The sequence below is a fragment of the Carica papaya genome, chromosome 5 (genome assembly GCF_054855325.1).
Source record: "Carica papaya isolate Zhongbai chromosome 5, ASM5485532v1, whole genome shotgun sequence".
NCBI classification, from domain to species: Eukaryota; Viridiplantae; Streptophyta; class Magnoliopsida; order Brassicales; family Caricaceae; genus Carica; species Carica papaya.
The window spans coordinates 40604468-40629757 of NC_142313.1; the positions used below are offsets into that span (position 1 = coordinate 40604468).

Sequence of the window (25290 nt, forward strand, 5' to 3'; positions counted from 1 at the left end):
TGTATTGGTTTAAATCTACTGCTCTATTGGTTGTTTTGATTTTCTACCAACATTTGCTTCTGAGACGGTGATATAGTGTGATGTCCTTACTGTGCTAGTGTAACTCATTCCTTATTTAACAATTTCATATCAGAAGGACTTGGTTCCCGAGCCCGATCCACAAGAAGACTGCAAGTAGATGCTAGATGCTTTATAGTTTCTTTTATTTTTCTCATTTCTCGTATTTCTTTCAGAGAACTTATTCCGTGATATTGTTTAGTACTTTTAAGTTATTATGTAAGGGATGTTAACTTTAATCTTTTATTTCGCTTCTACACTCAGATTATTATACGTATTTTTTTTTGAATTTCCGGGGCCGTTACAGTTGGTATCAGAGCCTCGTTTCTCGGACCTGTCCCTTACACAATAATACTTAAAGAAACACCAAAACAATGAATCATTACTCAACTCTTCCTTGTGAAATGCAGGTACAGAGAGATGAGAAGAGGAAGACCCACACTAAACTGAGCAACCTGGGATGGTTCGCTTCGGAAAGACATTGACAAGATATTTAAGATGCTAGAGAGACTCATTGCTGCCCAACAGGATCGAGAGGAGATGAGGGAGCTACCTGACCCTCCCCCGCTGCCACAGGTTGAGCCACCACTGCAGCGAGAGGATCCCGAACTACCCCGGTACGATCCTGTTCCTCCACAGTACCACCCAGCACCACCGCAGTATAATCCGGTGCCTCAGTCACAGTATTGCCCGGCACCACCACAGTATAATTCAGTGCCACCACCGTATTAGCAAATACCACCACAGGGCCCCCCAGTCTATCCTCAGCCGGGCCCAGTCCCTCTTCCACAGGATCTAGTTCCTCCCACGATTGACCCAGGCTATATAAAGAGGTACAGGAGACTGAACCTATCTACTTTTACAGGGGAATCCTATTTAGAATATGCCTAGTACTGGTTGGTGGAGACAGAGAAGGCCTTCAAGATTCTAGAAGTGACTCCCGAGCAGAGGGTCGCCCTTGCTACCTACATGTTTTGTAAAGGTCGTATGGCAGAACCACACACCAAGGGAGGCTACATGGGAGCTAGAATCAGACTTTAGAGCTCAGTATCCCCAGTTGTTTGATCGAGAGTAAGAGGCAAATTTGAGGGACCAAATTTCTTTTTAAGGGAGGAGATTTGTAACACCCAATTATTTTTATTATTTTTATTTTTTCTATATAAATATAAATATGTATTAATTTATTTTATTTTATTTTAATTTGATTAAATGAAAATAATAGTAATAATAATAATAAAAAGGGTGAAAAAATAATTAAGGATTTAATTGAAAATAATTTTAGGGAAAATGGGTGAAAATTTGGGTTCTATGGGTATTTTTGAAAGAAAAATCGAAAAACGATGGTCAAAATATAATTTAGAAAAGTTACGCCACGTCAGCTGCCCGGTTAGCAGCCCCAACCAACCAGGACGCAGAGACGCTGACGCTGGAGGCCATGCGAGGGGAGCCATGTGGGCGATTCGCGTGCGCGCGCACAGACAGCCCAGACAAAAAACGCACACAGAGAGCCCAGATTGCATCACGTACGGACGGGCCAGATTGAATTATGCACAGACAGTCCATATTGAATCGGGATAAACGGCCCAGATTCACTCCCTATTTAATCGTGATCGGACGGTCCAGATTAAAAGCGATGGGCGGTCCAGATCAAAAGTGGATGGGTATAAATAACTCCATCCGCACCCAAACCCTAACCCTAGTGGCCAGAGCCCCTCGCCGGAGAAGATAGCCCAACCGCCGGGGAGCCGCCCGCGCCACCAGCCGCAGCACCAGAGCAATTTTCGACCGCCAAACGAGGTAAAAATTCTACTCTTTACTCAGAATTTGATTTCAAACCCACCCATGGCCAAATCGGAGTGAAAGAACCAGCTTATTGGCCGAAAAATGCCGGCAAAGCTCAGAGGCGCTGCCGCAGGGTGTTTCAATTTTTGCCTCCGATGAAGCCCTTTTCGATTCCCGTTCGATGTGATTTTTCCACCGTTGTGATCACTGTTTCCTCCTCTACAGGTTAACCGAAGCAAAACACCCAACCGCAACGTGAGCTAGAGGAGCCGCCGCACCGGAGAGCCCCACTGCCGGTGAGTTTTGATTTTCTATTTCTTTTCCCATCAAGGGCCCTAAGTGTGTTTTCTCATAGGAACCAACACAAGTTTGGCTGAATTCGGCCAAAAACAGTCAACCCGAACCGGATCGCCGTCACCGGAGCACGGCAGAGCCGCCAAGCCGGAATCCCAAAATTGGCCGAGTAGGCCCTGGATTTGATTTTTGGGTTATTTGGGACATGTGTAAGTACCGTAAGCGTGTTTCAGTTCCCGATGAAGAATTCAGGGAACCTAGGGACCACCCATAGGCGCAGTAACAATCTAGTTTTCGGTGTCGAATCAAGTAAGGACTCATCACCTTATTTCCTATCATGGAATTAAAGTTCAAATAAATAAAAATACAGTCATTTGTATAAATTAAATGGATGTGTTTGATTTATTACAAATTGCTAATAGAGCCAATATCGGACATTGTTTTCTGTCGATTACTGTTGATTTATTGTACAGTCTAAAATTATGATGATATCTGGTTTATATATTGTATGGTTTAAATACATGTATTATTGTCTTACTTGTCCACTATGTGATTTTGAAATTTAAGATATGATTTTATTACCGGGTACATGTTTATTGTTTATGTGATTATGTTTAACTTGGTAATGGAGACTGAAAAAAAACAGATAAGGTGACAGCCTCACTAGATATCCTGAGAGATGGTGGACGGACCGGATTCATATGGAACCCTACCGTAAACGTTGTCTCATACCAGACGGGGTATGGAGATTTGGTCATTTGGTGCTTATACCGAAGGGAGTATGGGGACGGTCTACTTCACCCTCATACCGGACGGGGTATTGAGGTTTAATATCTTGGCACTCATACCGGACGAGGTATGGGGACGGCCCTGGAATTAAAATTGTTAAGGGGAATGGTTCACGTATAGTGGGGACACCCTTATGGATCCCTATGAATACTAACAGACTGGTGAAAACGAGAAATAGTGATAATCAGTTATTTTTAATGAATACGAATTAATGATATGTTTTATATTACTGATTATGCATGAAATTATGATCTGTATAATGTTATTATTTTTATAGGTTGTTTTCACAGGTTCTCTAAAGATAAGAAAAAGAGTAAATTGTTTTATTCCAAATAAATGTATTGGTTTAAATCTACTATTTCATTGGTTGTTTTAATTTTCTACTAGCCTTTACTTCTGTGACAGTGATATAGTGTGATGTCCTTACTGGGTTAGTATAACTCATTCCTTATTTAACCATTTCAGATCAGGAGGATCTAGTTCCCGAACCCAATTCACAAGAAAATTGCGAGTAGATGCTAGATGTTTTATAGTTTTCTTTATTTTTCTCATTTCTCGTATTTCTTTCAGAGAACTTATTATGTGATGTTGTTTAGTACTTTTAAATTATTGTGTAAGGGATGTTAATCTTAATCTTTTATTTCGCTTCCGCACTCAGATTATTATACGTATTTTCTTTTGAATTTCCATTATCTTAAGAATACAACTTTTTAGTTTTCACTTCTCTAAAATGACATTAGAATTGCATTGTTTATATATTAATGTTGAATGGACAAGATCTTCTTATGATTGATGTTTGATAGATGATTTTGCTATTTTCCTTTAGAAGTTCTATAAACCAAAAATTATATTGAAAAAAGATGAACAGCCCAGAGAGGGGTCTGGTTATATATATATATATATAACTTACATATATAAGTACACGTAGTTAGTGAAGTTACTATTCTTCCCTGATGCTCTCCAAGTTTGGTTGCCAATAATCTATGGATGTAAATCTTTTGGGTGACCCTCTTTTCATATCCTCTTTTCTCTTACTCCTCCTAAGCCCTCTCGTCTCAGAAGATCCAGAACTGCTCGACCACGATCTGGTTTCCTCATCACTGCCACGATGATCATCAGAGTGTCTCATGCAAGAACATGAATGTTTAATTCCATTCTGGAACATGAAAAAACAGCAGTCTTGTTCCTCATCATCATTGATAGTTTTCTTGGTACTTTTCATGGAAGTTTCCGAAGAAGCAGAAAACTTGTAAGGGAGTCTCTGAAGCTTGCGGATGGTGGAGATGGGGACGACGTAAAACTTGTGGCCGAGCATAAGAGTGGTATCTGGTGAAACAATCGCCCATGGTTGCTGGAAAATTTGTGGATGAGCTACTACGCATCTAGGGTTTCGAAGCATGATTTCAGCCGCAAGAACAGGTCTGTCATGGAGTTCTACGTGACCTCCGGGATAAACTATTTTGACCAGCATGTTCTTTGTGCTGCTTTTGCAGAGCCAGGTTGATAAAACCATGGTGGCGTTTAACCAGAAGATCCAATCAGCGAAAGAGAAACTAGGAACATATATACATATATATGTGTGTGTGTGTAGAGTGAATTTGTTATATATAAGGGTTGATTAAACTCTCTGACTTGGAGAATATTCCATCTCTACTTTCTTATTTGTGTTAATGGATTTCTTGTTCAAGTTGTTTGATTCATTGGTAACATCGTAGCATAAAGTGTCGATTACCATGTTATAATCTGCTGATTAATTTATAATAAACCTAATGGATCTTTAAGATTAATCTTTCATGTCTTTCAATGCTTAAAAACATTTCTAATTAACTAATACAAATAATTATAAATTGTCATTGCAATTCAAGAACTCCGCATTTCATGTCTCTGCATGCTTAAATTTTTTTTTTTTTTAACTGAATATTTTGATACGACTAAGCTCATGGCAGTTCAAGAGGCAATTGTCATCTCGGCAAGTCGAGAGGAGATCAGAGTAGAAGAAATAGTTCTTGAAAGTTATCAGGAACCATGGTGGCTACGTAGACAGGCAACCTCTTCTTTTATCTAATAAATTTTTTTTAAGTAAGATAATATTTTTACGATTAAAGAAGCATGTACACGACTCCGATACACACTATCTTAGGTGTCCATAGCCGAAACATCTCAAGTTAGAAGCATTATATGATAATATTTTTATTAAATAACCTATTAACTCAGTATCTCATAATATAATATTTTCTACTTTCTCCGACTTAAACCTTGAGTGAATTATAAAGTTATCTTAAACGCACTCAATACAATTAATTTACTAATTATTTTTTAGCTTGATAGGTTAATATTTTCACCTCTTTCAATGAAATTATACATTTGAATCAAATTATATTTTATTTTTGTATGTCATTATTAAGAAATTAATTTTACTTTTTTTCTCATTAGGAAATTTATTTTATTATTAGTGATATGTAAGTGTCGTTTAATTATTAAAATATATAAATTTTTACTCTAAAAAACGTAACTAATTTAACGTTTTGGTTTTTATTTTCTGAAAAGCCAACTATCGTTCTCAGTATAATAGAGGGTAAATAAAAGATCGTTTCCAACATAGTAGTCGAACTACTAGATTCAGTTTTTTACTTTTTACATTAGTTTCATTCTTGATATTTTATGTTATATATACTAATATTGATGTTACTTATTTAATTACTAATTTTGTATTTTGTATCACACTAAACATATTAAACTCGACTATTATTTTATTTGTAAGTATATTGCATCTAACTATAAATTCAATTTTCTTAGTGATGTCAATAAGAGATATTTTTATCAAATCTATTTATATACTTACAAGCTAATTGTTTTAAGTTCTTAGTTAGTGTAACTTGTTATATATTTACTAGATTGAGTTTTTACCTTTTACATTAGTTTCTCTCTTGATATTTTGTGTTATATATAGTAATATTGGTGTTATTTATTTAATTACTTATTTTGTATTTTGTATCACACTAAACATATTAAACTCAACTATCTTTTCGTTTGTAAATATTTTGCATCTAATTATGATTCTAATTTTCTTAGTGATGTCAATACGAGATATGTTCATCAAATCTATTTATATACTAACAAGCTAATTGTTTTACAATTCTTACTTACTGTAACTTGTTAAAGATAAGTGAGGAAGTTTCCATCGAAATATCCATATGTGAATGTTTATTGCATATTCATCTTCTATTAGAGCTATTATCATCATTTTTTTTTATGTACCAAATTGTTCAATAGAGTTTTTAGATAGTATGCATGTACAAGTCTCTTCTCGTTTTAACTTTAACTGAGCTAATTTTTTCCTTCTAGTTTGATAATGGACCACGAACTTGCTAATGAAAGTTATTGATTTGATGAAGAGAAAAAACTTATAATATCATAGCTTGTTTTTTATTATTTTGACTAATTCAACAATCTCTTCATTTTTTTCTTAACAGTTTGTCGTGTCATGATTACTTAATTTACTGTTTGTATCTAAATAATTTTAAATTAAATATTCTTTAACTGATAGTTAATGTCATATAATTAATACTTAAACTAATATTATTAATCTTGATAATCTTAGTATAGAAATTATGCATCAACATAATGCTCATAATCTCCTTCTAGATCTAGCGGTTGTTGAAACTTCATTTACAAATGAATAACATTTTATTTTCGTAGGGACTGTCACATTTTTGAAATAGTTAGATAAAAAAGTAATAATCAACTTTCTTTATAAAGAAGTTTTTACCAACTTTTATGAATTTTTTTTTAAAATAAGTTAAAAAAGTTAAATTATCTTACCGATGATGTAGAAAAAATACAATCTTGAAATCTAGAAAATAATTTGTAACAAACTCGTAGGTGGGTCGGCAATCAATTCTCATAATTTGCTCTTTAGTTTTAATTAATACTTATAATAAGAAACTTACCAACATACCCTTAAAGAGAAGATGAATGAATAATTGAGTTTGCAATCACATGTTGTATGTTGATAGGCTTTAATGAAGGAGTAGAGACCCTTCATGTGAAGCAATAACTCTCCTTCTCTACAATCTTGACTGAAATTAATGAAAGAAGCTAAAAGAAATGTTTGGTGGAAAAGTGAAACACATAATTAATGTTTGCATTAATTGAAAGATGATTGATTGAGTAAATACTTTTTATCCAGTTGCTCCAAATATGAACATTAACTAATTGTTCATTTACCAAATGATTAGTACTCATAGATTCTCTTTATTAGGAAATGGACCCGAGTCTTACATCGTGCATTTTGTGTATTCTCGTTAGTAATTTGTGTTCATATAGTTATTTTGTGTATTCTCGGTAGTAATTTGTGTTCATATAGTTATTGTTACCGATATATATTATTTCTTTTTTGCTTTATTTTCGATATATTACCTTATATTTGTTTTTAGATATAATAAATTTAACTCAAAATTTAGTCCGTAAAAAAAAATTTCTACGTAAAACTGTGTTTCTTTCTTTTACGGTTATTTTTTTTTTACTTATTATTATTTTATTTGGTTGTGCATCGATTGACTTAGTATTATTACTAGACCCTATGTATTAATTTGGTAATTATTTTAAATTATACAATTGATTATGTTTCCTTATTGGACCCCAACAGGTCATCCATGTTGGAACATCATTTTTCTAGTTTCAATTTATTAGGGTTGGTGGGCTAAGCTTACAAGTCACTCCATTTCCATGGCAGCTATGAAGGTTTTATTTGTCTTTGTTTCAAGAAAGATCTACAACCATAAGCCTGGTTGAATGGGTCAAATATCAGAATCCTCTCCATGCATCTTAAATGAAATTTCTTTTTGTTTTTTGCTTTCAAAAGTACAACCCTACACATAGTAAACAAGACCTTAATCTACTGGCTGTCAGAAAGAGATATGATAACTAACCTAATAATGTTCAGAAGACTGATACGAAACTGTAACTTTCAATTTACAACTGTCACAGCAGAAAACCAAAAATAACATTTTCCATGGCATGATGTACCTGCTGCATCTGATCCACGAAAGAGTGATCATCTGCCAAAAGAATGATTTCAGAACTTGGGTCTGTGAGCTCTGCCGAGAGAATGAAGAATTTGGTACAGCTTCCGAACATGAGCTGGTCAGCATCTCTAACTTCTGTTGAGAACAAAAAATTAACAAGACATGCCCAGGAATTGTATAAGACAGAACAGAATGCATTAGTTATGCGATTCTTAGTGACCCTCCATGCTCAACAGGCAGAAGAGGGATGAGGGAGTGGAGGACATCAGTTATTAATGGCCTGTAACTGGGTTCGGGCTGAACACATAGCACGGCAACAGCAGCAACCTACACAAGCAAGTTATGTTGAGCAAAGTGAAAAGTATTGCGAAGAAAATAGCATCCCACAATTGAGGAAACCTGATATAGGTGCTTCAGATCCATTTGGTCTTTTATTGCAGGATCCACAATTTTGGGAAGCTTTGCTCTGTCAGTGAGCTGAGGCATTGCCTGTAAGAATTAATGGTTGTAATACAACACCAAGCACCGAAACTTAATTATCGAAATCTCCCGAAAACTTTATCTGACACTTTCCACTTAAATTACCCATGTGACTATAGATTGGCACTGAGATGGTGACACCTTTTCCGCTGCCTTTCTTCCCATTAGAAGCTCCAAAAGAATAACTCCGAAAGAATATACATCACTTTTATCAGTTAGTTTACCTGAAAAGTTAACCACAATCAAACCATTTCTGGAAATACCTCAAACTGATATTGAACTAATAAATGAAAATAAAAAGATTTTTTAAGTTACAAGAACTTAAATGAAATTTAAAAGTTTTTAGCAGCATACCATCTAACAGGTACTCGGGAGCTACATAGCTCAAAGTTCCGGAAAGCTTTACAGGCTTGTTCTGGGTGGTTCCAGAAAACACGGCAAGGCCAAAGTCGGAAAGCTGAATGGCAGTATACTTGTGTAATCAAATTTCATAGTTTCTAACTTAACACAATAAAGATATTATGAATTTACAACAGTAAATACATAAGGTTCGAAGAATGACAAACAATTTTTACCTTTGCATTGAAGCTGGAGTCCAGAAGGATGTTCGATGATTTTAAGTCTCTATGTATTACTGGAGGGCTGCAGTGCTCATGAAGATATTCTAGTCCTCTGGGAAACATGAGATTATAACTAAATTTATTTAAATGAACAACTGAAACTCCGAACAGTTTCAATTTTCGACCATGTGGACTAACCTAGCGATATCAACGGCAATTTTCAACCTAAGAGGCCAAGTTAGAACCGATCCACCACTATGTCCTGTGATGATGTTCATCATTGCAACCAAAAATCAAATGATCGAAAAATTTAAAAAAAAAAAGATGCATATTATTTGGTTCCTTAATGCTTTACAATTCGGAGAAAGAGAGTTTGTACCATGCAATTGATTCTCCAAAGAGCCATTTTGCATCATTTCATATACAAGCAATTTCGTTCTGCCATGAATGGAGTACCCCAAAAGATTTATTATATTAGGATGCTGGACTTTACTCAACAACTTCAACTCATTCTGCAGGAAAAAAAAAAGTTGAGAATCACATATCCAAGAATAAGTAGACAAATTGAGGAGGAAATGACTGTGACCTCAAATTCTCGATCAACGTCTTGCCCTCCACCATCCAACCTCTTTATGGCTGCAAGGAATGTCTCATCGAACGAGCCTCTATAGAGACGTCCCTGGCCACATTCCCCCAAAATATTACTCTCCTGGAAATTATTTGTTGCAGCTTCCAAAAATTGATATTCAATGACAGCAATAGATCCCTTCCTACCAGCCATCCTCAAGGAACTAAATCGATCTGAACTTCGGTTTGATGTAGTATTCACAGCATCTTCAAGTTGAAATCAAACCCAGATGAGAAGTTTAGTTCTAAATAAGAAATTTGAAGACATCAGGTAAAAAAGAAGATACCAATGTTTTCTTTAGTTTCCAAGTTAGGTTTCTTCAATTTTTTCTGTCTGCAGAGACAGAAAAATAACAGAAACAGCAGTATACCACCAAGGAGACTGGATGCAACAATAAGAGCAATAAGAATTCTTTTGTTCAAATCCTGGTGCTGCACTACAACCACTGGCATTCCTGGGTCAACATAAAAGAGTATTTAGCATGCTGTAAAATTTGAAAGAAAATAAAAAATACAAGGAGATATCTTACATTTCTTCTTTGAATATTATATTTTCTATTATAAAAGTGGAAGAGAGAATTAACTCCATGATATGCCCTATTTTCTATTAAAAACTGGAACAGAGAATTTAGCTCCATGATATGCCCTGAGTTACAGTATCACTGTCAAAAGCCCATAACAGATCTTTGATCTGGAGAAATAGTTGCCATGAACCCTAACTGCCATATTCCATATCTTTGAGTTCTTCAAGTGTGAGAATCCCCCATTTCAAAGAGGATAAAAGAAACATTTTTTTTCCTTCCCTTTCTTAGGCTACATTTTCCCAGCAACCAAACAGAGGAAAAAATCAATTTTTTTTCAGAAAATAATGCATAAATTTAGTCTCTGTATCTTGCAATGCCGCTAGAGATTAGAAAAGTAAGTTGAAATATTAGAATTATGCAAACCCATTTCCCCATTTTTAAAAAACTGGAAGAATAAACCAGAAAAAAGATGAAGTGAACTGAAAAGTAAGTGCATTCATAGATTTAAAAAAAAAAGTGGGTAATGTTTATAACAAAGTACCTGGAGATTGAGCTTCCATTTGAGCAGAGAACTGAGAAAAAGAAATGGGCTTTTTTCCCTCAAGAGAAAGACCAGGCACAGATATGGAGGAGACAGTTGAATCGGGTCTAGAGAGAATTACAGGTGAGAACAAACAGAAGCTGAAGAAAATCCAAATGGATAATAACAACACATGACTCAGATTCATGTCTTTTATTTGCAAAAATAAAAAATTCAGAGGGGCAGAGGAATAGAGTGAAACTTTCTTTTCTGGTATAAGATTTTGTTGTTTAGCATGTTTTGAATCTACTCTACTCTCTGTCCATATAAAATAAAAATGTATTGTATTTTTATGTTTGGAAAAGGAGAGCCAAGAAAGCACTTTTTCATAACGAGAAACAAACTGAATCAGATTAATTAAATTAATCTGAGAAGATTTAGAGCAGCAGTGAATCATGTGGCAGTTATGCAAAGGTAAAAACTTTAAAAGGTTGTGGAGGGATGAATGTAAACTTTGGACGTGGGAGACATGTGGGAAGTGGTGAAAGAGAATTTGATTCCTTCTAACTGATTTGATCTTCAATTATTACTTTTCTTTCTTCTTTTTAAGTTTACGCTTTGGAGTTTCTTCTTAAAAAAAAAAAATAGGATTACGATTTTTTATAATATAATATATTAGATATAATGTATTTTAAATCTTATTTAAATATATATAATTTTAGTTTTGTGAACATATATAAATTATATTTTGAATTTTAATTAATTATATTTTTTACTTTTAAAACCAATTCACGGTCAATTATGCAAAACATGCCTAATTATGAGTCATTTATAATAAGATTTTGAAAGAAAAAATGTACCGACTCGAAATTTGAAATAAAATAAATTATAAATTGAATACGAAAAAGAAACAATAAAATTAGGGTTTACATTTCTTACACAAAAATTCATATTACCCAACAGAGTTACGAGAATAACCATTTTAAAATAAATAATGAAAAATTAAAGAAATAAATAGAAAGTAAACAATTGGGCATCCTATTCGCAACCCTCTTGTGAATCGGGATCTGGATCTTGATCCTCTTGATATGAAATAGTTAATGAAAAAGTGAGTTATACTACCTTAGTTAGAATGTCACACTACTCATCGATATAGAAATAAAGGTTAGTAAAAATTATAAAAATAAATAATAGAACTCTTAATTTAAATAAATTCATTTATCATAAATAAAATTATTTACCGCATACTTACCGTAGTAAGATGTCCAAAACCGACTAATAAAGGCAATAACATAACCAATATCATAATCTCAATCAATCAGAACAACAACTTTCTCTTTTATCTGCGTACTGGTATCTATGGGGGTCTATAGAGATGTACTCACTACGCGTGAACTTTTATTCAATATCTTTAACTAACGGGCCGTTCTCATACCCCGTCTGGTATGAGCGCCAAAAAATATCATCCCTCAATACCCCGTCTAGTAAGAGAGTGAAACAGATCGTCCTCATACCCCGTCCGATATTAGTGCCAAAAATATTATCTCTCAATACCTCGTCTGGTAATGAGAGTGAAACGAATCGTCCCCATACTCTGTTTGGTATGAGCGCAAAAATATCAATCATCGATACCCCGTCCGATATAAGACACTGTTCACGATAAGGTTTCATATGTATCAGGTCCGTCCACCATCTTCCAGGATATCCAGTAAGGCTATCATTCATCCATTCATTTAATCAAGCAATTTTCACTTATATTTAATTTTTAGTTTCACAATTTAACTGTAAATCACGGAAAATAAGCAATACATGCATCAGTAAACGCAACTGAATCATCTTACCAATTTTAGTGTATTATCATACATTTAAAATAGTAAAATCAATCAATTAGTTAAAATAGGACAATAGTAATAAATAACCAGCTCTGTCTCTATTAGTAACTTATAATTAATTATTAAGGTTTTCTAAGTTTCATAAAATACCATATTATTGATAATTAAACTTCAATTCCAGAACAGAAAATAAGGTGAGGGATTCTTACTCGAATTGGTGTCCAAAATGCTAAACTGTCAGCTGCGCCTACTAACTGTCCTCGGATTCTCTTAATTTTCCTTCGGAGATTAAAACACGTTTCGAATATCTAAAAATACCCTAAAAAATATAAAATCAATGTTAGAAACTCTTTTCGACTAATTTCAAAATTCCAGCAGGGCGACACTGCCGTGCTTCGGCGATGGCAGTTTGCCTCGGGCGTTTTCAGTTGATTTTGTACTTATCTCTGCAAGAAAACATGTTAAGGAGCCTTAGTTCATCGAAAAAAGTCAAAAAAAATAGAAGCTTACCAGGGCCAGGATTTTCTGGTACGGCGGCTTTGTCAACTCACCTTCGCAATTGGGTATTTTTCTTCGGTAATCTATGGGAAACAAAATGGTAAATACAATTGTGGAAAAATTGTACGAAACAAGAATTGGGAATGAGCTCATCGGAGGCAATTTTTTATTTTTTCAACGGCGGCGCCGTCGGACTTTACCCGTGATTTTCACCTCATCCGTCAGTCCTTTTGCTCTGATTTGGTCATGGGGGTGTTTAAAATTAAATTTCGAGCGGCTATGAGAATTTTTATCTTTTTTGGCAGTCAGTGGTAGCTCTAACGCGGTGGTGGGCTGCGGTCGACTCCCTTCCCGACGACTGGTTCTTCTTCTCCAGCAGGGGGGATTGGCGGCTAGGGTTAGGGTTTGGTGTGAAGTGAGGTATTTATATTTGTCTCCCTTTAATCTGGATTGTCCATCGCCTTTTATCTCAATCGTCTGATCGCGTTTAATAAGGAAATGAATCTAGACCATTCATCATGATTTGATCTAAACCGTACGATTGCGTTTAAAGAGAAAATAAATCTAAACTGTTCATTGCGTTTGATAGCGACCGTCCGATCGCGCCTGAGGAGGGAACGAATCCAGACTATCCACGCACGCGGGAACAAATCCGAACTGTCCGATCGTAGATATGCGGATTGCCACTGTGACCTCCCGTATGGCACTGAGTCAGCATGCCTTGCCATGCGACACGCTCCTGTTCGTCGGGGTTACTGATTGGGCAGTCGTACGTGGCATATTTTTTTTAAATTACGTTTTAACTCCCAATTTTAAATTTTTCTTTCAAAAACACCCCTATAATCTAAATTTTCACCTCTTTTTTCTAAAATTGTTTTCAATTTCATCATCTACCTATTTTTTCTAATTTTTTCATGAAATAAAAATTCATAAATTAAAAAATTATATTTATACATTAATTTTAAAATTTTAAAATTAATTCCTAGTATTACAACTCTCCCCCCTTGAAAGAAATTTGATCCATCAAATTTGTCTCTCTCTCACTCAATCAAAAAATTGGGGATACTGAGCTCTGAAGTCTGCTTCTAGCTCTCATGTGGCCTTTCCCAGTGTGTAATTCTGCCACAGGACCTTAATAAAGGGAATTTTTCGGTTGCAGAGTACTCTGCTCTTTTGGTCCACAATAATCACCAGTATCTTCTCGTAGGACAGATCCTCCTGAAGTAAAAGGGGCTTGTGAACCAATACGTGAGAGGGGTCCAGGTTGTACTTGCATAGCATGGACACATGAAACACATTATAAACCCTACATAGTTCTGAAGGTAGTGTCAGTCTATAGGCAGCAGTGTCATTTCTGTCTAAGATTTCAAATGGCCCAATAAACTAGAAATTTAGTTTCCCTCTCTTGCCAAACCTACTGATTTTCTTGAAAGAATTGACTTTAAGGAATATCTTATCACCTTTCTCAAATTCCAAATCCCTCCTCCAGGTATCCACATAACTCTTATGCTTACTCTAAGCCATCTGAATGTTCTTCCTGATCTTAACTATTTTGGTTGTAGTCTCATCTACAAGATCTGGACCGAAAAATTTTTTATCACCCACTTCTTCCCAACAGATCGACGATCTGCATGGACGATCATACAACGCCTAGTAGGGAGCCATGCCAATACTTACTTGGTAGCTGTTATTGTAAGCAAACTCTATTAGAGGTAAATGATCATCCCAATGGCCCATGAAGTCAAGAATACAAGCTCAGAGCATATCATCTAGTGTGTGGATCGTCTTTTCTGATTGTCCATCGATTTAGGGGTAGAATGTAATACTAAGGGATAGTTTCATTCCCATGGCCTGTTGAAAACTAGACCAGAATCGAAAAGTGAAACTGAGGTCCCTATCGGATATTACTGTCACTAGCACTCCATGTAAGCTGATTATCTCCCGAACATACATTCTTGCTAGCTTATCTAATGGGTCAGTCATCTTAATGGACAAGAAGTGGGAAGACTTGGTGAGCGATCAACAATTACCCAAATGACATTATGTCCCGAGCGTGCTCTAGGCAATCATGTCACAAAATCTATTATAATATGTTCACACTTCTACTCCAGAATTGGTAATGGTTGAAGTAGCTCGCCTGGGTGTTGATGTTCTGCCTTGACTTATTGACATACCAAACACTTGAAAACAAAGTCGGCCACATCTCTTTTCATCCCGTTCCACCAAAATCAGAGTCGCATACTTTGATACATCTTAATGCTTCTGGGATGTATGGCAAATTTGAGCTATTAAGCTCGTTGTCACTTAGAACACACACTCTGTCCTGAAATCTAAGCAACTCATCGGTAGAGACTCGAAATTCTGAATTTACTCTCTGTTCTACATCTTTCTTAAGGGCTGCTAGGGTGGAATCGGCGGATTGGACTTCTTTTATTTTTTGGATCAACTCAGACTGAACAATCAGGTGGGTCAAGCATGTAACTCTCTTGAGATCCTAAAGTCGTACCTGTTGTGCGGCCCCTATTACTCTGCATTCTGAAACCATCAAGTGAGCAAATATACCTGCACTTTTTCTGCTGAGTGCATCGGCTACCACGTTGCCCTTACCCGAGTGATACAAGATATTGCAATCATAGTTCTTGAGGAGTTCTATCTATCTTCTCTGACGCATGTTGAGATCATTTTGAGTGAATATGTGTTTCAAGTTCTTATGTCGGTATAGATCTGAAAAAACTCCCTATACAAGTAATGGCGTCAAGTCTTCAATATGTGGATAATTGAAGCAAGTTCTAAGTCATGAGTGGGGTAGTTTTTCCCATGACTCTTCAACTATCTAGACCCATAGGTTATGACTTTCTCATGCTACATTAGAACACAACCCAACCCCAGGTAAGAGGTATCACTATAAACTGTATATACCATTGCCCTGCTTAGTAAGGCCAACACAGGTGCAGTAGTCAATCGCTTCTTTAGTTTTGAAAAACTCCTTTCACAGTTCTCGTTCCACTCAAACTTGACGTTCTTCTTTGTGAGCCGAGTCAGAGGAGCAGCTAGGTTAGAAAATCTTTCCACGAACATGCAGTAATAACCTATCATTGTTAGAAAGTTACGAATCTCCTTGACCAATATTAATTTTTTTCAGTCGAGCACTACCTCAACTTTTTCGGGGTTCACTAACACTCAATCCCTTGATATGATATGCTCTAGGAAGGTAGTCCGCTCGAGACAGAAGTCACACTTACTCAACTTTGCATACAACTTCTTTTATCTGAGAACCTACAAAATCTGAGTCAGATGATGAGCATGTTCCTCTCTGCTTTTTGAAAAGACCAAGATATCATCGATGAATACAATGACGAACTGATTTAGGAATTGTCTAAAAACTCTATTAATCAAATCTATGAAGATGGTTGGTGCATTGATTAGTGCAAATAGCATGACCATGAACTCATAGTGTCAGTACTTAGTTCGAAAATATGTTTTGGGAATGTCTTCTGCCTTGATCTTTACCTGATGGTAACTTAAACGTAGATCTATTTTGGAGAAGACCTTGGTACCCTGCAACTAATCAAAAAGGCTATCAATTATGGAGGGGATACTTATTCTTGATCGTGAACTTGTTAAGTCCCCTGTAATCAATACATAACCTTAACGTCCCGTCTCTCCCTCCTTGCAAATGGAACTCCAGCACTCCAATGAGAAATACGTGTCGGATGAACCCATTGTCCTATAATTTCTTCATCTATTTTCTCAACTCTTTCATTAACCATTTCAGATCAGGAGGACCAAGATTCAAATCTCGATCCCTAAGAGGGTTGCGAATAGGATGCCCAATTGTTTACTTTTCATTTATTTCTTTAATTTTTCGTTATTTCTTTCTAAATGGTCATTCCCGTAGCCCTATTAGATAATCTGAATTATTGTGTAAGAAATGTAAAGCTAATTTTATTATTTTGCTTCCGCATTCAATTCATAATTTATCTCCTTTCAAGTTCAGGGTCATTTCAAAAAATGTTACATTTTAATAATTAAACTTACAAAATGCTTTAAAGTAGTACAATTTTTTATACAAGAATATAAAGATTTGACAGAAAAATCTCTTGTCTTGTATAAATGTTATCCAAATTATACCAACCAAAAGATTAATTTTAATAACTAAATAAGGATAATTAATTATTTTTCATTTAAAATGATATAAATTATAATAACAGAAATAGTAAAAAAAAATATTTCTATAACAATGTTTCTTAAATATTCTTAATTTCAACTTCTAATTTAGATGTAAAAGACCGACTTGTTGTCTCGTGTATAGTTAAAATATTATTTTGTATCTAAACTTAATCTAATCCATTTGAACTTAATCTATTGTGATGTTGTTTGTTAAATTGTAGGTTGGGTTCGATGATAGGAAAGAGAGGCAGGTTGAGTAGGGTCGAATTTGGGGGGTTCAAATTTGACCTTTTAAAAGTTATCCAAACATGATTCATTATGTATATATATTTTTAAATTTTTTATTATTGTAAATTCATTTATATTTGTATTGATAAATATAATCAGTATATAATATTATATATGAATAGTATAGTCTAACTTTTTATTAGTATGAATATATTTATATTAATACAACAAAAATAATTATATTTTTGTTAATATATAATTACATGTATGAATAAATATATTTTTAATTTTTAGTAGTATTAATATAATTATATTTGTATTAATATAATAAAATAATTGAATCTGTAAAGATCCAAAATTTATAAGGAAATAAAGTTATGAATTAAATGCGGAAACAGAATAATAGAATTTAGGATTTATATTCATTACACAATAATTTAGAATATCCAATAAGATTACGAGAATATCCATTCTAAAAAAAATTACAAAAATTAAATAAATAAACAAAAAGACAATAATTGAGTATTTTAGGACGACCTTCACAACCCTCTTGTTAATCGGGATCTAGGTCTTAGTCCTTTTAATCTGAAATAGTTAATGAAAGGGTGAGGTACACTAAACCGATAAAAATATCACACTACTCACCGATACAGAAACTAAAAGTTGGTAAAAATCATAAAAATAACCAATGTAGCTCTTGATTTAAATAAATTCATTTATCATAAGAAAAATTATTTATTGCATATATTTACCGTTATAAGATTTTTAAAATTGACCTATAGAGACAATAACTTAAATAAAATTCCAACCTCATATTCAAATGAGTAAGAATAATAACTTTCTTTTTTTATTTGCCTACTGATATCCTTGGGAGCTCATTGGAATGTTCTACTACGCGTGAATCCATATCCAACATTGTCAACAAACTGGTCGTCCCCATACTCCGTCCGGTATGAGTACCAAAAATACAATCCCTCAATACCCCGTCCAGTATGAGGGTGAATCGGGCCGTCTCTATATCTCGTCCGGTATGAACGCCAAAAATACAATTTCTCGATACCCCCTTTGGTATGAGGCACCATTCACGGTAGAGTTTTCTATGTACCCGGTCTGCCCATCATCTCCCAGAATATCCAATAAAACTATTATTCAATAATTCACATGATCAAACAATTTTCTATTTGCATATTAGTTACAAATTTCACAAATCAACTATAAATCATGCAAAACAAATAATATATGTATCAAGGAAGCACAATTGAATCATTTAAATATTTCAATATATCATTATATATTTAAAGTTGTAAATTTAACAATCAGTTAAAGATGACAATAAATAAATAATTAACCGATTTCTCTCTCCATTGGTAACATGTAATTATTCTTAAATTTTTTTAAACTACACAAAATACTATATTACCGGTTGTTAAGCTTCAATTCCATAACAGAGAATAAGGTGATGGATTCTTATTCAAATTGGTGTCCAAAACATCGAACTTTAGTGCGCCTACTAGCGATCTTTGGGTTTTCTAAATTTTTCTGCAGAGATTAAAACACACTTTGGTACCTAAAAATACTCCAAAAAATCTAAAATTGGTGTCAAAAGCCTTTTTCAGCCAATTTTGAAATTCTGGCACAGTGGCACCGCCGTGCTCCAGCGGCAGTTTGCCTTGGCCTGACCATTTTCGGCCAGTTTTGGTCGATTTCGATCGGCTTTATACTCATCCCTGCGAGAAAATACTTTAAGGGGACTTAGTTGGCTGAAAAAAGTCAAAAAATAAAAACTCACCGATGGTGAGATTTTTTGGTGCGGCGGCTCTGTCTGCTCACCTTCACAGCTGGGGCTTTTCTTCGGTCAACCATTTTTTGCAGTCAGAGGTAGCTCCAACAAGGCAAGGAACGACGGTCGACTCCCTTCTCCGGAGACTGGTTCTTCTTCTTCGATGGAAAGCTAGCAGTTAGGGTTTGAATTCGGTGTGATACGAAAGATTTATACCCGTCTCGTTTAAATTTATATCGTTTATTGCATTTGATCTCGACTATTTGATCGCGTTTAAAATGAAAATGAATCTAAACTGTTCATCGCGATTTGATCTCGACTGTCAGATTGCATTTAAAGAGAAAACAAATCTAGATCGTTCATTGTGTTTAATCGCGACCGTTCGATCGCGCATGAGGAAGGAACGGATCCGGATCGTCCACGTGCCTAGGAACGCTTCCGAACCATCCAATCACGGGCATATGGATTACCATCGTGGCCTCCCGCGTGGTACCGAGTCAACATGTCTTGCCACGCGGCGCGCTCCAGTTCGTCGGGATTGCTGACTGGGCGGTCCTACATACCGCAATTTTCTTTAATTGCGTTTTAACTCCCAATTTCTGATTTTTTTAAAAAAAAATACTATCTGAACCTAAATTTTCACTCATTGTTTTCAAAATTATTTTCAATTTCATTCTCAACCTATTTTTTTTCATAATTTTATATTAAATAAAAATTTATTAATTTCAATTTTATATTTTTATATATCTTTTTAAAATTTTAAAATTAATCTCAGACCAAATTTTGTGACCGGGTACTACAAAATCGGGTTTGGATAAGATAACTCATAAACTCGACATATTATGAAAAATTAAACTCATGTTGGCTTCAGGACAGGCTCAGCTTTACTCTTCATAATGATCAATAGCTAATTTTTCTCAATCAATTAGTAATCATTCCTTATTTCTGAGGCAGCTTGGTGCTTCTTTTATTGCTCTTTTAATGTATGTTGATAACATATAATCGCTACTAATAACCAAGAAAGTTATCAGTGATGTCTTGAAATTTACCTTTAATGAACACTTTAAAATAATAAACTTAGGATCTCTCAAATATTTCTTAGATTTGGAGGTTACTTTTTCTGCAATAGAGATTTTTATTTTATTTTTAAATATATATATATGCGTTGTAGTTGCTTGATAAAATAGGGTATTTGGGCTAGAAACCTATTCAATCTCATGAAACCTAATTTGAAGTTTGCTTAGGATGATGAAGAATTGCTTGTGCGTCCAACAAGTTACAAACGACTCATTTGATAACTTCTCTACCTCACCATCACACAATGAGATCTTAGTTTTTGTATTAGTTACCTTAGTCAATTCTTAACAGCTCTACGTATTCCTCATCAACAACCAACATTAAGTATCCTATATTAAATAAGAGAACTTTAGGATAAAGATTGTACTTCCCTTCCAATTCTGCATTTCATACTAAAATTTTTTGAAGATTCTAATTAAGAAACATATTCTGATACTACGTGTTTTATATATGATTTTCGCGTATTTCTTGGATCATCTTTCATTTTTTAAAAATTAAAGAAACAACAAATTATTTATTGATCATCAGTAGAGATAGAATATTTTGATGCATGGCAAACATAACTTGCAAAATTACTTTTTTTGCCTAAAGATTTAATATCCATCATCCCAAATATGGTTCTTAGATATATTTCTATTACAATAATATGTTTATTAGATATATTAATTAAGTACTTTTTTTAATTATGTTTAAGTTATACAACCTCCTCTATTGCATGACTTTACCCGTAAAAGGTGCTTTTTGCATCTTATACTTTGTCAATTTAATGAAAATGATCATTTCATTCCCTTTTTTTTTTTTGTCACTAACTTGTAATTAAGATAGTCAACGAGTTCACTATTTAGGATCACAATTTGTGTTATCCTAATTATACAAACTTTATCGTATTAGGATTCATTTTTTTATAAGTCTCCAAGATAGTCGTTTAGATTTGTTTTTATTCGTAGGATTTAAAGTCCGAAAATATCATGATTAATGAAAATAGGTGCAAGATAAATTACCTTATTATTTATGAATTTGTTTGTATTTAGCGAGACAATATTTTAATATGCAACCCAAAAATATAATATAATTTTGAAGAAACTCTCTTTTCCATATCAAAATTTTGAATTTATTCTTTGAAAAAACATAGAAAAATTATTATTATCCATTTTTTACAAGGGAGGATGATTATTTTGATAATTTATGAAAATAGTTTACAAATAAATGGAGTGAAAAATAGCAAAAACATATATATATATATATATGTGTGTGTGTGTATATACACATATCTCATGTTTCTTTCATTTTAGATGAGTACTTATATAAGTAAAAAAAAATTCAAGATAATATATGAAAATTATGAAGCTAGCATGATTTTATGATGGATCATTGAAAATAACCATTTGAGCAACTTTTGTGAAGTATTCATTGAATACTCATCATTTAAAGCTGAATACAAATAACCATTTAAAAAATATTATTTTTCCATCCCCATCAAATTCATGTGGTTGTCAATAAACATTGATTTGCCAAGATTTCAAAAACATATCCACAATTTGGTAAAAGAAAAAAGTAGCTGTTAATACAAAAGCCTAGTAGGCTTAGATTTGTCTTCAAAAAACTTCTGGGCTGGGCTTATGTTTCAATCGTTCTGAATGGCACAGCCACAATTTTATAATATATATATATATATATATCTCTCTCTCTACTAGCTAATGAATTTACAAAAATTGGGTTACCAATAATCTCTGCAAGAACACAGACCCTTAGTGAACCGATGAAATCGATTAATATCCCTAACAATAATCTCTCTTTCAAAAGTCTTTGAAGCAAATTTCATGACTGTATGACAATCACCACAAGTCCTCAAATTCTTCATTATCCTTATTGGAGCTCCAGGTGGAAGAGCCAGAATCCCAAAGGCAAGCGCTAGTCTCTCACTATGATTCCACAAGCTCCTCTCTTTATAATCTTCTCCACTATTCACTGCATATTGGGTTTCAGCTACATATCCATTTTTCTTCACCAACTCTTCCACCTTCCTCAAAACTTGATAAATCTCATTTGATCTGGGATGTGATCTGTCCTCAACTTTAAATATATGGGTTTTGTTCTTCACATCAATCCAGCTACATCCAGCTTCTTTTCTTACTCCATTCACACCCATCAATCTTCTTACTTCATCAGCTTCCTTCAACCTTCCATGTTTTGAATATATGTTGCAGAGTAGCACGTAGTTGCCTGGATTGTGTGGTTCCAACTCAAAAAGCTTTTCTGCAACTTCTCTACCCATTTCAAGATTGCCATGACTTGCACAAGCGCCAAGTAAAGCTCCCCACACCGAAGAATCAGGTTTGATTGGCATTGATTCTATCAAGTCCTTGGCTTCTTCAAGCTGACCCGCACGACCAAGTAAGTCAACCATGCAGGCATAATGTTCATGTCCTGGATTCATACCATGCACCTTTGACATGGAGTTGAAGTAATCACGTCCTTCTTGAATACGCCTGGTATGACCACACGCTGATATAACACAAACAAAAGTAATGCAATCTGGTTTTATTCCTTCCCTTAGCATTTGCTCAAACAATTCAATCGCTTGGTTTGCATAGCCATGCTGTTGGCAAGCTGCAATAATAGCTGTCCAACATACCACATTAGGATTCTTGATCTCCGGAAAGATCCGATTTGCATCCATCAAGCTCCCACATTTGGCATACATGGTAATCAATGAGCTTGAAACACAAGTGTTTTCCAAAAAACCAGTTTTTATTATGTGAGCATGGACCAAGGCTCCCTGATTCAATGATGCTAGACTAGCAGAAGCATGAAGGACAGTAGACAATGATGCTTCATCTGGTGATACACCTTCTCTTCTCATGGCCCAGAAGTAATTACAGGCCTCTTCAAAGTTTTCATTATGTACACAACCCATCACCATAACATTCCAAGAAACAACATCTCTGTCTGCAATCATCCGAAAGAGGACAACAGCATCAGAAAACAACCCACATTTAATGTACATATCCATTAACGAATTCTTCACATAAGCCAACGTTATCAACCCATGCTCAGCAGCCATTCCATGAACTTGTCTCCCAAATTCCAATTCTCCCATATTAGCACAAGCACTTAACACGCTCGATACACTAACTTGATCAGGGCTAATAAGCTCCGCCCTAAGCATCTTCCTGAAAGCAACAACAGCCTTATCGTACATCTTGTTCTGTATGAAACCCACAATCATAGAATTCCAAGAAACTAGATTCTTCACAGGCATTTCGTCAAACATCTTCTGTGCTAACCCCATTTCCCCACACTTAGCATACATATCAACCAACGCGCTGCCGACAAACAAATCAGAATCGAACCCATGTTTACATATCAAAGAATGAACTTGTTCACCATGAAAAGTAAGCATGGTATTCCCGCAAGCGGGCAGAACGGCAGAGAAAGTGAAATGATTGGGGTATATGCCGGTCGAGTTCATTTCTTTGAAAAAATTCAAGGCCTGAAAGGGGTTGTTAGAGCGGGAAAGTTGAGTGACAAGAGAGGTCCAGGTGACAACATTCTTGAACTGATTATGGGTTGTGGAGAAGAGGAGCAGGCTCCGGTCAACATGGCCACATTTGGCGTACACATTGAGGAGATTGTTGAAGAGAAAAGGGAGACGAGTGAAGCTGTTGTTGATGAGTTGGGTGTGTATTTGAGTTGCATGGTTAAGGTTTTTGGAATTGATGGCGGCATTAAGAAGATGATTGAAGTGGGTAGGAGTATGGAGTGTTGATATACGGTGAAGTCGAGTTGAGTTGGAATGGCGAGTTAGGGTTACAGAAGATGAAAGCTTGAAAGGGAAATGATTGATGGAGTGAAAATGGGACATGCCCAGCAAGATTGAATCCAACTACAAGGCCTCTGGACATGCGAGGTGATCAATGAAACTCCTCCTCACATCTAATCACCGTCTCAACTCATGAACAAGAATTAGCAATGGTTTTAGAATAAATTGAGAAACATATAAATTATAATTATATTTTGTTTTTATAAGAGACTGTGAGTTTCAATTAGTTTGAATTTGATTGTGTTTTCAATAGACTAATTTTCATGAATTTTAAAATTATATTAATATACTATATTAAATTTAGCTAAATTATACTCATGAACAACATATTAACTAAATATTAATTTATATTTTTCATTAATTATTAAAATATAAATACCGTTACATTATATAAAATAATTATTTTAAAGTATTTTTTAAATAAAACAAATATATCATCGTATCGTATAATGCTCCATTCGTCTTTGACGTTCTTCAGTTCTTTCTTATCTCACACAAGGCTACTCTAATCTCTCATTTATAGTAAAACTTGAACTAGAATTTGTTACTATATTGATTTTGAAGAGAACTAAACTCACATCTATTCATGGATAGTAAAAATAGGATAATAAGTTATAAAAAAATTATTTATTGAGTAAAAATGTATAACTATTTAAATTTAATTTTGAATATAATATATATATATATAAATAAATGTTCTTTCATTCTTCTATAATAGTAATTATAGATATATAATTTATTTGCTATGTTATTATTGTCTAATATTAATAAATTTCATAATTTAAAATATAATTTCTAATTTGAATTAAATAAATCATTATTTTGTTAAATGGATTTATTATTAATTAAGTAAACTTTTTGTTAGAAAAATGTAAAATTTTAATTTAATTTAACTTAAAAAATAAATTGTTAGTTTGGTATATGGATTGGCTATTATTTCGGACAGCCTTTTTTACTAAAAATTTAAATAAATAAATAAATAATTCTTTTAATAAAAATAATATATTTTATTAATTAAATAATAAATAATAACGGTAGTAAATGCTATATTTACTCGGACCCAAGTTGTCCTCCACATCTATATGTATGCGTGCAACGGGATAACTCCTATCTCTGCTTGTTTACTGCGTCTTAAACCAAAACGGTGCGCATTTAATCCACCACCTCCAACTCTGACGCATATATGTATCTATTGACAACCCCCCACTACTTTCCTTCTCGG

At 34.3% G+C, this 25290-nt stretch overlaps 1 protein-coding gene and 1 pseudogene across 1 annotated transcript; both read right to left on the reverse strand.

Moving 5' to 3' along the window:
- Positions 1-7749: 7749 nt before the first annotated feature.
- LOC110821190 (Protein kinase superfamily protein) lies at positions 7750-11149 on the reverse strand. Its single transcript, XM_022050926.2, has 10 exons — positions 10682-11149; positions 9904-10071; positions 9576-9823; positions 9369-9501; positions 9188-9251; positions 9005-9101; positions 8784-8886; positions 8535-8653; positions 8349-8438; positions 7750-8276 (listed from the first exon to the last, which is right to left on the reverse strand). Exons 1-10 carry the CDS (start codon positions 11115-11117, stop codon positions 8151-8153), a joined length of 1584 nt encoding a protein of 527 aa, XP_021906618.2. The 5' UTR covers positions 11118-11149; the 3' UTR covers positions 7750-8150.
- A 10613-nt stretch (positions 11150-21762) lies between these two features.
- LOC110821139 (pentatricopeptide repeat-containing protein At5g04780, mitochondrial pseudogene) lies at positions 21763-24243 on the reverse strand (annotated as a pseudogene).
- Positions 24244-25290: the final 1047 nt, after the last annotated feature.